Raw genomic sequence first — 14,112 nt, 5'->3', positions numbered from 1 at the left:
GGATTAGGTCTCCCCTCAGTCTCCTCCAGGCTGAACAGACCAAGTGACCTCGGCCACTCCTCACACAGCTTCCCCTCAAGGCCCTTCAGCCTCTTCATTGTCCATTTTGGATACTCTCTAATAGCTTAATATCTTTCTTATATTGCAGTCCCCAAAACTGCACAAAATATTCAAAGTGAGGCCGCACCAATGCAGAACAGAGCAGGACAATCACCTTCCTCAGCTGGCTGATGATGCTTTGCCTGATGCACCCCATCCATGCACAGATACCCAGAGCTTTGAAAATAGTTGAATGATGACAAATGGTAACAACACAAATGGATTTCCTTTGTGCTTTCAGGTCCAGAAGAAATGCCAAAGCATACTTTGGCAAATGCCTGGGCTTACCTTTTGTTCCTCTTTATGCATGGGCAGTACTGGCTGGTTTTAGGAAAACAAAAGAAGCTGAACTGCAGATAAATCTGGAATGATCAGATCCAAGAGGAAGCTTCTGTCTAACCTTGGTCTATTAAAAGCTTACTCTTTCTCCTTGTTGCAGGATGTAGGTATGTGAGGAAGACAACGATACACTTCGAACTGTACTTAGTTGTTCCTTGATGGAAGATGGAACTGATGTTATTTAGTACCACAACCTTACAGAGAAATTAAGGCAAAATCTAAGAATGGAAGTCACCCTTCTGAGTATCAATCAAACTACAACTCTTAAATTTTTTTTGCCTTTTTTATGCCCAATTTCTGGCTAGTGCAGCAGTTCAGTTTTCAAAAGTGATAATGTAAAACTTTAAGTATCATGGCTACCAGAACTAATACATCAGTAAAGGGAAAACTGGAGACAATACTCAAAAATTCTGGGTAAAATGTAGTTTTTAATGTTTTCTGTGAAATGGCAATGCCTGTTAGAACTTCTCTTGTCAGAGTGATGCATCCCTGTACTTCAAATTCTATTCTTATAGGACATATGGCGAAAAGAAGAATTTCTGTTTCTGAATGAAAAAGAAAGCCAGTAATTATTAAAAAAATATTAGTAAGAAAGTAATTCCTTAAAATAAAAAAGCTAAATGACAAAGATAGAAAATTAATGATTACTTGTCACCAGATAGAAAAATACTGCCAAACCTGTGTGCTGTTGCTGATTTCAAGGTTAAAAGAATATGTCACCCAATATGGGATCTCTACTCAGTTGCATACTGTGGGACTTAATCTATATTGAAGCTAAATATTCTATAAGTATGCAGTGAAGTGCAAAAAACAGCAATTGAAAAATGACATGATTAAATGGCACAACATGCAATCATTTGCTCTCAATTATATCAATGTATCTTCTTCATTTCAAGGAGTCAGGCAGAAATATTGTTTTTTAAATGCCTCTATTAAATTGGGCACCAATAATAAAATAGATGAGAGTCCTAATAAGCTCATTTGCGTACCATACATCACACACCACAAAACTATTCTCTCAAAATGGGTTTGTTCATAGATCTATCTCCTGGTTGTCACCAGTCTTGGCTATATTAAAAGATTTTAAAGGCACAAAGCTTGCAGACTATTCAGTGAAAAACCTTTGTGCTTAACCCTTGAGAGATCTTTAATGCTAATTATGGAAAAAGTATTGATATAATATCTTTCCTGTCATATTTTATTACGATGACGGTCACAACAGAATCTGGGACTGACATTTTAGAAATATCATCTAATTGCAAGTCAGAAATACAGAATGACAGTTTGAAGTAGAATATTACCTCTTTCAAAACAGTGAACTGGTTCTCTTAATTTAAAAACCCTACCTTTTATAGTATTACAACCACTAAATTGTTACGCTGATCATATCTCTCTGTAACTCACTACTTAGTGAAGCGTTACGATATTTCTCTTACAAGAGAACTGCACCTGTTTCTATATATTTTAAAAATGACAATGAACTAACAGGAAAAAAGACTTCATTTTTGCACTGACTTCAAGAATGTAGTTTAGAGTTTACATTGTAGTGTAATAAAGTCCTTATATTAATTCATTCATTTCATTAGTCAAAGTTACATGGGGATTTGTGTTTATTGGAAATAAATAATGGAAATACATGTATTAATTAGGTAAATATGTTTATTTTAAATAAAATATTTACTCTTAAATAGTATTCTAAAAGTACCTGTGTTCTTTCCCATTTTTCTCTAGAAGTAAAATATATGCATTAAAACCAGTAAAAATTCAGACTAGATGCTTCTGGACTCATCCATAAAAGCTACTATTATATCTGTACAACATTCTTTAACATCTTTGTTCTATTCTTTATGCTCATTTAAGTACTTCAAAATATTTGTTTGTAAGAATACCATTCAATGGTCTGTTATTTAGCTCATACTCCCATGTAACTAGTGATTTGTAATATGCTCCCCTCCTTAAATTAAAAACACTATTAAAATTCCAGACGTATAAAACAATATGAAGATTAAGTTACTATAAAAGACACTATAATAGCTTACAGATTGCTTGTATCATTACAAAAGTGCTGGTATCTATTACAGTGTCTCCCTGGAATAAAGAATGCACTTTTGGCAATAATCTGTTAAAAAGGTGCCCATTATTGTTAAGATGCACCTATCTTAACTCTAAACTAGTGTGCAATTACAGGAAGGTAACTTTTAAAAATAAAAGAAAAACGTCAAATGAAATAAATGAAAATGAATCTTCCCCACTAAAATACAACATAGCTTTTCCGAGCCTTATTTTTCTTGTGTTTCATACAGGGAATTAATTAGCTTCATTTTCACACTGAAATATTTTAGAGCTATTTACTACACACTTCAAAGTTGGGGTTAACTTGGTTCCAGGAGATAAGCCAAGTCATTCAGACAGAGGAGCCAGAGGGGATGGCAGGAGGATCCATTTTTCTACTCTAGCACTATCTGTGTTTATAAACGCATTTGGTTCATGTCTTCTCATTTAATTTGAGAAATTCTCTTTCCCGCAAAAAAGATTCAAAGGACAAATATTGCAGGAAGTGCCACAATTTGCTAGGGTTTCTTTTTTTGCCCCCAGAAAATGCTAAGATAAAAGTATAATAAGCATCAGACAGGTAGGATAAATATCAGTGCTGTGTTTTGCTTTTGTAATGAATCCTGAACCACACTACTCAAACATTCTCTTTTCTGTACTGGAAATTACAAACTTGAAATTTTTGTGAGATCCCCACACTGGGTGGAGTTTCAAATGAAATGTGTGGAAATTCAAGAGATTAAACTAGTTCAGGTACAGGTGGAAACTTTTTTTAAAAAATCAAGTAAGGAATAATTTAGGCTCAACTTCACTTACAGTCATTGGAATTCACTCAGAATTACAGCCTAAAAGAAATCAAGACGTTTCTCAGCATATTAGACGCCAAGAAACCCCCTCCAATCACCTAAAAACCTTAGGTATCAGAGTTTCAGCCATCTTTAATGAATAGTTCAAACTATTAAAACTTTGTTTCCTATCTCAGAGTTATATAAGGCTTTAAAGGAAAAACTTCCTTGCATGGGTGCACATCAACACCTGTAACTCTCAAGCTGAGGTTCAGATGTTAATATTGTACTTACTCCCTTACTTAATCTACTTCCTTCACAGGTGGTAGACATGTATTTTTGCTGTTTCTGTGCAATGAGCCTGGTATATTCCAAAATGTAGTGAGAATGTACTCTATTCTGAATAACAGAAAAAAATCCTGCAGTGCATTGGCATTACCTTATTTATGGGAAGGCAGAGAACATAAAATAAATTAGACTAATCTTCTGAAGACTTCAGGACAGGAAAAGGAAAATAAAAACATGTAATGAGTAAGGAAAAAGATATTTCCTTTGGCTTTTTTCTTGTGTCAGTGAAGTAAACTTAGCCTGGACTCAAAAATGTACAGCTTGAGGGTAAACAGGTTTACCCCTGCGCTGGGGTAAACACAGGAAAATATAGTGTGATGTTTTTATGTGTATCTGTATATGCACAATGACAACAAACAGGCTTTTCTAGAAATGGTGTTCTTCATCTTATTTCCAAAGAGCAATGCATCCTCACAATGGATATAGGCTAAAATATAAAAACCATTTTGTTGATTCTTTTGCCAGATCTTAAGCATAAATATACACAGAAACACACATTTTTTGGTTTCAGCTCAAGACAAAACTAAAAGTCCCCAACAAGAGAGGCTACTTGCAGCAGAATAAACCACATCCTGGCAGCACTGTGTCTAAGAAGTAGGTGATGTGGTCAAGATGAACTGTGAATGGCAATCAAAAAGCTAAGCGTTGTCAAAAGCCAAATATCTAGATGAGGTGACTGTCTATGATGGTCTTAGACACTCAGAGGTATTCATAGTATTGCACCTTCAACTGCCATTCTTCCACTGCCTGGACAACAGGATTGGGGTAAAAAGACAAGACAGGATCAAAGAGTCCAAAAAAGAGCCATTCTTTCCTTCATAATGCTTAGACTAGAGAACATTATTAAGTTGCTCTTACTGTGCCTAAAACATGAAAATAAGCATCAGTGCAATAAAGGGAGAGATGGTTCACTAAGAATGACATTGCATCATCAGTCATCAGCGAAATGCACAGAAAATCCATCAGATTAGAGGACAGGCTTCCAGCTTTATTTTGAGGTGAGGAAATACAGCACTTTCGTAAGAGACCAGTAAGGGAGTCATCCTTCAAAACACAGGAATCCACAAGGGTTTGGGTTTTTTTCCCCATTGACTTTATGCAACAAGCATTATCTAAGATGTTCTGCTGTCTCTAATAATATGGTGCTAGTCTACAAATCGTGTTCCTGACTGACATGTCACACTTGTGATACATAATATACTCGATAAGGATTGCAATAAACACTTCAGAATGTGTACTGAAGACTTGTTCTTTTATGCTCATATTCTTTCTCATACTGAATTACACTTTACCCTGCAAATAATTCTACCAAAATCAATAGGTTTCCTGGCAGTATGATATTATTTTTATTGTAAGTAAAGGTACTAATACAATCTATAATAATACTCCCTATTGAGATTGTGACCTATTAACTTACGTGCAAGGACAAAACTTGGGAAACCTATCCAGTATGAAACCAAAATTAGGCAACAGTCTGCTAGGTCAATGATCCACCAATTAAAGAAAAACCTCTTCAGTAGGATTTAATGGCTCCAGAGAACACTATTCAATCAATAATCCACTAATATTGGAGAGATTTGCACCTGAAAATGCAATGCTATGGCTCCAAAGGGGCAGTTATAGACAATCAAATAAATTGTCTAATCACATGCAGTAGCACAAAGTGAACCTTAATGGAGACAGTACAGTGAATTTCTGTTAACTCTCTTATATTTTCAGTCCACGCTGTACTAGTTTTTCTACATGTTATCAGTAACAAAGGAAATAAAACTTTGAGGCCAACCAAAGTGCCAACCCTTACTGTAAATTAGTGCAAGTCAATCTTGACATATATTTAGGGAAAATATTTCCTTCTCTTTTTCTTTTGTCATTTTTTCCTTTCTTCTCATTTCCCTTTTCCATGCTGATAGAATGATTCTGGTTTTATGGTAACTAGGTCTTCAGGGCAATAGCAGAACAATAAACAGTCGCATTTTCAAGGAGTCGTTTGGGTGGATCAAAAGAAGTAAACCAATGATAATGAAAATAATAATGATAATGATAATGATAATGAAAATAAGTGATGGATCTGAGAATGCTCTCTCAAAAGAAGTCAAGTCAGCCATTTTTCACTTCTACAGATCTGAGTCTTCAAGAGGCCATGACTGAGAGGGGAAAGATAGCTCAATCTGTAGATGTCATCAACATGAAAGTCTTGGGAAAGGAACTGTTAGCCGTTTGTCACTATGAAATTGCAAGTTTTACTTTGGATGGCCAGTTTGGGACAGCTTTCTCTGTAAGCCATGGTGTCTTCTGTGTTACTCAACCTGAGGGAGACCTCAAGTCTTTCAAGTTTACCCATGACATGAGAATTAAATGTAAACCATCCCACTACAGTAAGAAAGACAGGGACAAGGGCTCAATTGCCTCCCCACTAGCTCCAGTTAACAAGGTGGCACTGGTTCAAATGAGCACCGTCCTGCACATTCAGGAGGGCTGAGAGAGAAATTTGAGCTTAACTTTTCTTGAAAAAAAAATAAACCTGTAATTAGTGTAGGAGAATGTGACAGATATTATTGGTAAATCATTCTGAGCTGGAATTGCAGTTGTCTCATCCTCAAGTCCCTCAAGTCTTAATGAATTCCTGATGATTCTTGGACTGGGATTCATCTGAGCTAACGGAGAATTGAGCCTGAACTAATCATTTAGAATCAGATATTCTGAGGTAAGGTACCTTTTCTCCATAACCTAAATTTTTATTTTTGTTTTTAGATGCATAAAACAGGACAGATTATTAGCATCCCAAAAGTGCTTTTCTTCCCCCCAATTACTAGAGAAGAAACTCAGAGAAGATCTCTGCACTGTAGTACCTCTACCTATGCTGTTTGTGGGACATTCATCTTTGTCTACCAGAAATAAGGGGACAGTACATAAAACAGAGGTAGGAAGTAAGTAAAATATGAATTAGTGGCCTAAAAAACCACTAGCTTAATCTCTTCTCCACCAAAGCTTTCAGTGAATTGCCGTATCTGAACTCTGCTAAACTCAGTTCTTCCTGTTACTGCAGTAACCTCCATCCCATATCCCAGTTTTAGTCCAGAGCTCTTCAGCGTTCCTTTATTTTCCCCAGCAAAGGGAGCAATTGTGAGGTAAAATGGGTTTAGACAATCAGACAGTGTTTATGAATAATTTTGATGTTTTGATTAATCAAGAAGTAAGCAACAATGTAAAAAACTCAGAGAATACATGGTTTAGGATTCACAGCCCAAATGGGATGATGGAATGAAAGCTCCTATCTCAGATGGGATATTTGGTACTAAATGGAAACTACAGGTCACATCAGTGTTGCCTTAAATAGGGAGAGCTTATTGAAACACAAACTGAACTTTTTTTCAGTAAGTAATGAGTATATTCAATCAAAATTTTAGATACCTTTGAGCATATTAAGCATTCGAGTACTCTGTGTGTAGAAGTATGGGTATATATATAGTATTGTGCAATGATATTTTAGTACATTAAAATCAAATTAGAGCTATAAAACCATGTATTGTATTAGGGCCAAAAAAAATATATGTAGACCTGCTTAACTATAAAAAGGTGGCTTCTCCTTTCAGTGGTCCACAGAAGTGCTACTTTGGGCTGGTGGGCCATGAAAATTCAGTCTGAATTTGCTCCAAACCTTTGTAAGAGGCATCAGTCTATGTTTGACTTTGGAATCCTACCTGGTTTTGTGAGATTTAATACTGTATGCCTTTCTGTTTGCTAAAATTTAATCCAAACAAAACTTGGGTAAATAATGCCAGGAGCATCATTCCAAAAACTCTAAAGTATCCAAAATGCAGTAGTGAAAGCAATTCCTGGCACCTATAGGAATAACCAGCACTTTTGCTCAATTTCTGAGTCTCCAAACCTTTACTCAACATTAATACTTTTATTTCATTTTGGCCACAATCTTACATGCTCCCAGACTCGTTTGTGTTTTATTTGATAGAAATGTGTTTAACTGAATTTTTTGTAAGACATACAGCGCTGATCTTCTGGAGACTTTTCAGTTCAAATAAAAAGCATCATAAGATATATTGATTAGTTGATTTGCCATTAATTACCAATGCAATCTATATTACTTAATAAGAAAGCTGAGTTGCTTTAGGCATTGGAGAAATAAGAGATGCTGCTGAGAAATACTTTTTTGAAAAATAACACTTCATCATCCAGTATGCTCAAGTCACAAATTTAGTGGAAGATGAAAACACATACTTCTGAATGGGTCTAGTCATTAGAAATGGTTACAAGCATCAGATAATTTACACTGTTTACAAGGCAAGCAGAAATGTTTAAAAATACTACTAGCTATGGAATTCAACAGACCATTGACTTTTCGAAATTTTAAATGAGAAAAAAATTTCAACATTTTTGTACGAACAAGCAGTCTGATCTCTTTAACAAATACATTGACTAAAGTTAATGAAAATCACAAGTATTCAGCACTGCTGAGAATCACAAGTGTTGAGTGCTGCTGAAAACCAGGAATCTCTTTGTTAAAGATCCAAATAAAGATTTAGGAGACAGGTATAACTATATACAGCATGTTGCTTATTGCTTCAAATAAAATCATAAGAGAAAATGACATGACGTGAAATGCAACATTATTTTTGCCAAACACCATTTAGCAGAAAATCTCTGCTAAAATCCTGTTCTGAACAGGAAAATCCTGTTCCCCCTCCAAGTTTGGAGGGGAAAGAAAACAGGATCCTGTATAAATCCTACTACTGAAAGCATTAGAGGCTTTCCCAATTGTACATGATTGAGAAGGGAGTCTGAGACAGACAATACTGGCAAGTCTAAACTTGTTCTTCAGTAGCTGGTGTGTGAGAGAAAGCCATAACAACTTTTTGAGGCTGATGGGTCATTTCTCTATATAGAACACTTAAAGTCTTAAGTTTTATTGCAAGTAACAGAAATATATAACTAATCATTTAGGCTCCCTTGCTGTCTTTTGGAAGGCATTTTGCAGAGAAAAAAGCATGCTTTTTGAAGTCCTGGACACATAAAAGCAAATATGGCAGAACACTTCTACTGACAAGCCAACAGGCACATAAATTTCTGGCTAGACTTTACTCAAATGAAATTTACTAAAACTTTCATGAAAGAATGAGAACTCTTTTTATCTTCTCATTCTTTCCTGCTCCAAATCTCTCCTGACCCACAAAATTGCCATACATTGTTATGTTAGGAAATCAGTTGTGCCAATTATTAGTCTCATGATATCCAGTCTTTCAGCTGCTAGAACTATGTGTTTACCTGAGAATCTTGTATTTCATTTAAAAAGTAAAATTCTGGTTCTGGCTCTCATCATTTTCTGTGAAAAGCTAGAAAATATGGACTCAAGACTCAAAAGATAGAAGAGAAATAAAAAAACATGAATAAATAAAATAAATGTATATTTGTAGCTATGAAGTTCCCATGAATTTGAAGTCAATTTCTTTATTTTCTTAGTCCACATTCAAGGATTTTTTGTGTTGCAGCAGAAATAAAAACAGGAGTAAGATACCCAGGCCTCCCCCCTTGCAGCTGAGCAACTTGTGTTCACTCTTTCCCCTTTCTCCTATAGCTACACTCGGAAACTCACAATGTTGGTGCGGAATGGCCAGAAGTGTCACTAAGGACTGCAGCAATGTTTGTGCCTGTCCTTCATAACTAAATATGAAAATGTTTGAGGCTGCAAGGAGCACTGAAAGCTGGTGGAACAAGTAACAAAATGACTCTGTAGCCCGGCTGTATGTTATGTTGCACAGAGAACACTGGGCTGACCAAAGTATATCACATAGATGCCACAAAACTAAGAAATAGCAGACCTTACATAAGCTGGGTAATGACCTTAACTAATAATATTATAGTAATTCTAGCATCTAAATATATAATAATGGGGAAAAAAATCAGCCATACATCATCATCATGGCTAGCCTTCGTGAATGAAGATTTGGGAAGGACTCTACCCACATTTGCCACAAGCATGCTGGTGGCTAAAAAGACCAATGCGAGATAGACAAGTCCGGTTGCAAAAGGCAAAGCAGAAAGACTCCTCAGGTGGTATCAACAAGATACGATTCTTTCTGTGTTGTCTTTTCTCCTCGAGAGTGATCCTGTGTGCATTCTCAAAGGAAGCAGCAGCATTATAGATGGTGTGTCTCCAGACCTCCCAATTGGAGGCCAGAGTAGGCCAGTTATGGTGATCAATGTGGCCAAGGCTGAGATGTTGTTTCAGGGAGTCCTTGTATCTTTTCTTCAGGGCTCCTCTCTTGCAGCAGCCGGTGGCAAGTTCACCATAAAGCAAGATCTTAGGGAGGTGGTGGTCCTTCAACCTTGAGACGTGTCCTGCCCAAGGCAGCTGTGTTCTCAGCAACATGGCCTCAATACTTGTGACTGCTGCCTGTTCTAGAACAGACATATTTGTCACATAATCGGACCAGTGAATGTTTAGGATTGTACGGAGGCAGCGTTGATGGAAGTGTTCTGAGAGTTGCAGGTGGTGGTGGTAGATGACCCATGACTCAGATCCATATAAAAGAGTAGACAGCACAATGGCTCTGTAAATACTGATCTTTGTACTTTTCTTCAGGTGTTTATTTCACCAAACTCTTTTATGGAGTTTTCCGAAAGCTCTATATGCCTTTGCTAACCTGTTGTCTATCTCTCTGTCAATCTTACCATCCGAGAAGATGAGGCTACCTAGGTAATTAAACTACTGGACTGATTTGAGCTCTGAAGCCATACATACTCAGGATTTAAACTTTGAATAAAAACAAAAAATAGCAAGGAATTAGTCTCCTTTCATTGCAGAAGAACATGGAATATAATGAGAAGTAACCTAGAGGAAGAAAGGAAGGGCTGCCCTGTGGTTGGTTCCAAAGAGTAGGGTCACTGTAGCTGGGTTCTACTCTAACACAGCAATTGACTTTCTGTGAAAACCTAGAAAAGTCATTAAATATCCATATATTCTATTTCCCTCATTTCTGAAAAGTTGATGATAATAATAACTATCACAAAGGTTTAGTGGGACTTACTTCAGTAATGTTTGTACAGCATGTACATCTCTTGACTGGAGAGTACTATAGAAATGCTAAGTATTATTATTATTACACGGGAGTATTAGAAAAAAAGTAATGCAGTAGAAAATTCTTTAATAGAAACACCCAAATTAACATGGGATGATTTTTTTACAACAGAAAACCAAGGGGTCAAAATAATTTCCTACTTCTGATTTTAACAATCACTCCTCCCCAAACATTGCTCTCATCTTGGGTCCCAACTGCATGTGAACTACATATTCAATTCATCCTCCAATTGTAAAATGAAAGAAAAATACCTAAAAAATGGAATAACTCTTTTTCCTAAGGCATAAGTGTAATATAAAGTATAACATTATGGAATGAAAATCAACAGCGTTGTTGAGTTTATTTTATTAAAAATGTTCCTCTGTGGACAGTGCCTGTGTGTATAATTGGGATGGTGCAGCACAGTAAATTTCCATTAAGAAACAATGATTCACTTAGTACGGTGAAGACAGTAATATGGTTAAACTCTTAAGTTAAGTGGAAAATAAGTCAAACTAAACCCCAACAGGTTTTCTGCTAGGGGCATAGATAATGTTTTTGAAAATGTTCTAAATTTTCTTTCTCAAATATATGTATTATACATTGCAATATTCTTAATTATATCCATTTTCTCCTTTATACACTTCCCCAGGAGATTAGTGAAGAATGGAAAACTTACTTATAGTGGATTTCAGATTTAATGAGACAAAGATGGTTTAATATATATGACAAAGTGATATGCTCTCACCATATTTGATAGGTAATTATTTTTTATACTCTAATGGCTACCATTTTGAGAATAATTAATGTATTATTTGTGTAATTAATAGATAATCAACTGAGTATTAAAAGACTCTGGTTACATGGTGGTGGGTGGTACTATCCTGTTTAACATCTCAAGAGCTCTTGGCATGTTGGCATGACATCACATCATATATGCATTAAAAGTTTTCCTTTGAGAGACTTGTGCACATTCAAAATACATAAGTAACATTGGTATGATATTTCTCTGTGTGTGTGTATATATATATATGTTTCTGTGTCATACATACATATATAAGAATGTATATTTTAAAAAGAGTTTTTCAGAACTTAGATTTTTAAATGCATAGTTCTGCACTTAAACTAATGCCATAACTTTCCACAGATATAAAAACATTCAGCATTTCCTATGGAAAACATGCATCTATTGCTGTGAAGTTCTGCATTGATAGATAAAGCAGAATCATCATGATTTTTTTCCCCCATTAGCAGAAGACAGCAACTCATTAAAAAAATGGTATTGATGTCATAAGAAAATTTAAAATTACATTCAAATGGACAAGCTCAGGAAACCATCAACTTCATCCGTATCAACACAACCTTCTCCCAAACCATCATGATCGGAAAATTAGGAGTGAAGGAATGACTGAATGGGAAGATAGTAATTTTTCTCGTGTTGTTTTCTTGAATGCTTGTATTAAAAAAAAGTATGTTTAGAGGTGTTGGCAACATGCTCTTTGAGGTGCTGATTTAAGAAACTGTCCATCACCTTGAGAATGCTGTTGCCCTAGACACCCTGGTGTACTACTGGAAGAGAAAAAACTCTTTACCTCCAAAGCTCAACAATGATTTGTGATTTCTTTCTTATTCTTTAGTCAAAGATCACTTGTAGAGTAAAGTGACTCATAATGATGACTAAGGTGAGAGCTTATTTAGAAGCTACGAACAGAAGAAAATGACGTGGTTATACCAGATCTGTTTGCTAACTTAATAGCCCTCTTTCCTGAATGATGCCACTACTTTTGGGGAATGGATCAAAACGTGCAACCTCCACTAAGTCAGTTGCAAAGCTGCACATTGGCCTTCAGTTGAAAGAGCTTGTTCACCTGAATATAGCATTGCACGTACCATTCTTTTCCCTCCTTTCCATAAATTTTCAGGTTTAGGTTTAAGATGTGGCCAAGACTGATGCAAATCTTATGGTCTATATGTTTTTTCCACATATCTACGACCTTGAATGTTTTCTCATATATGCTAAATTTATCTCTCTGTAATTGTTACCTCAGATACGCTATTCTTGACTCATATGTGCAAAGAAACTGATGATCACACACCTTAATTAATTGATGTAGGGAGTGAAATTCAGAGTGAAGCTTTTTGTGACAAAACTCAGAGGTTTTTTTCCCCCTCTCCATGTCAGAGGGGTTGGAACTAGATGATCTTTAGGATCTCTTCCAACCCAAACAATTCCATGATTCTATGATTTATAGTGAAGTAGAAGGAAAGAAAATTATTGCTTTTCCACTCATGATGCAATTAGTGCCCTCTAAAATTCTCTTTTGCAAAATGTTTAAGAAATAAATATCATAGCAAAGATTCAATAAAACAAATATGAATGAAGACATAGTACATAAATGAAGGTGAAAATATATTATTAAATATGTACATGCATTGTAATATGTATAAAATAAATATTTTATCCTATCATTAAGAAGAGTTTCTCTACAAAAGGATGATAATTTTTTTATTACCTTAAAATACTGCAGTTGTTTCTCAGCATTCATTGTTCCCTCATTTTCTTGTCTCAGACAGGAATTGAAGATGAAAAGCTCTGTATCTCTCAGCCACCCTTTCAGCTCTTTGATCCTGACCTCCAGCTGCCTTACCAGGCTGCCACTTTCAGGCGAGAGCAGGTCACGTGGACCTAACCCACTGTGCCCTACCATTATGTCTTGGATCTTCTCTCCTAGGGTTTTCTAATGCATCAGATAAGGAAAACATAGATTAGTCATATGTACCAAAACATATACAGGTTAATGTGTAACAAGAAGCATCTGTTAGATGACCAGAGATGTGGGTTTTTTAATAATTATTACTAATACCAATCAATTTCATTCTTAGTTTCCTTGTTTCTTTCTATTTCATTTTTTTTTGTACCCTTGTTTCTCACTTATGCTGTTCTCTCTGGGTCACTGGCTTTGCTAGAAGGATTATACATCAATGTTTATTAAGAGCAATTAAGGACAGAGGAGACAAAATGCTACATAACTTTGCAAACTAGTTACTCTACAGAATTTGTCTGTGGCTTTAGATGATTATGACTGTGAGAGTTACTGGTTTCCAGGCAGCAACAGAAACATGACAAGCACTGAGTTCACCAGACTCCTGTCCAAGGTACTGTCTACATTTTTGAAGAAACAATGAAATATTTTTGAGGTATGAACTACCAGGTCATAATTTCCAAACATGTAGCCTTGGGGCTGTATGGAGGAGTAGTTAGGTTACAAAAGAGTTGTTTTGTTTTTAAAAGTGGATGGACTCATTCAAATGTCGATAAGCTAGAAATTGCAAATCTTCACTATTCCTGAACATCAGCCCAATTATTTAGGTCACCAAATTTGAATCTCAGTTCTCTGTGTTAAGCATCCACTTTA

General features: G+C 35.8%; 1 protein-coding gene across 14 annotated transcripts in view; it reads right to left on the bottom strand.

Moving 5' to 3' along the window:
- Positions 1-14,112, bottom strand: part of AKAP6 (A-kinase anchoring protein 6) — a 276,515-nt gene that overhangs the window by 36,259 nt on the left and 226,144 nt on the right. For all 14 annotated transcript variants that reach the window (XM_032692214.1, XM_032692213.1, XM_032692216.1 and 11 more), the window contains one exon: positions 13,210-13,434. In XM_032692214.1, coding sequence (XP_032548105.1) covers positions 13,210-13,434 — 225 coding nt within the window. The remainder of the gene's footprint in view (positions 1-13,209; positions 13,435-14,112) is intronic.

Source organism: Chiroxiphia lanceolata, chromosome 6, assembly GCF_009829145.1.
Source record: "Chiroxiphia lanceolata isolate bChiLan1 chromosome 6, bChiLan1.pri, whole genome shotgun sequence".
NCBI lineage: Eukaryota > Metazoa > Chordata > Aves > Passeriformes > Pipridae > Chiroxiphia > Chiroxiphia lanceolata.
The sequence above is the reverse complement of the archived record's forward strand: the minus strand, read 5'-3'. Positions and strand labels throughout refer to the sequence as shown.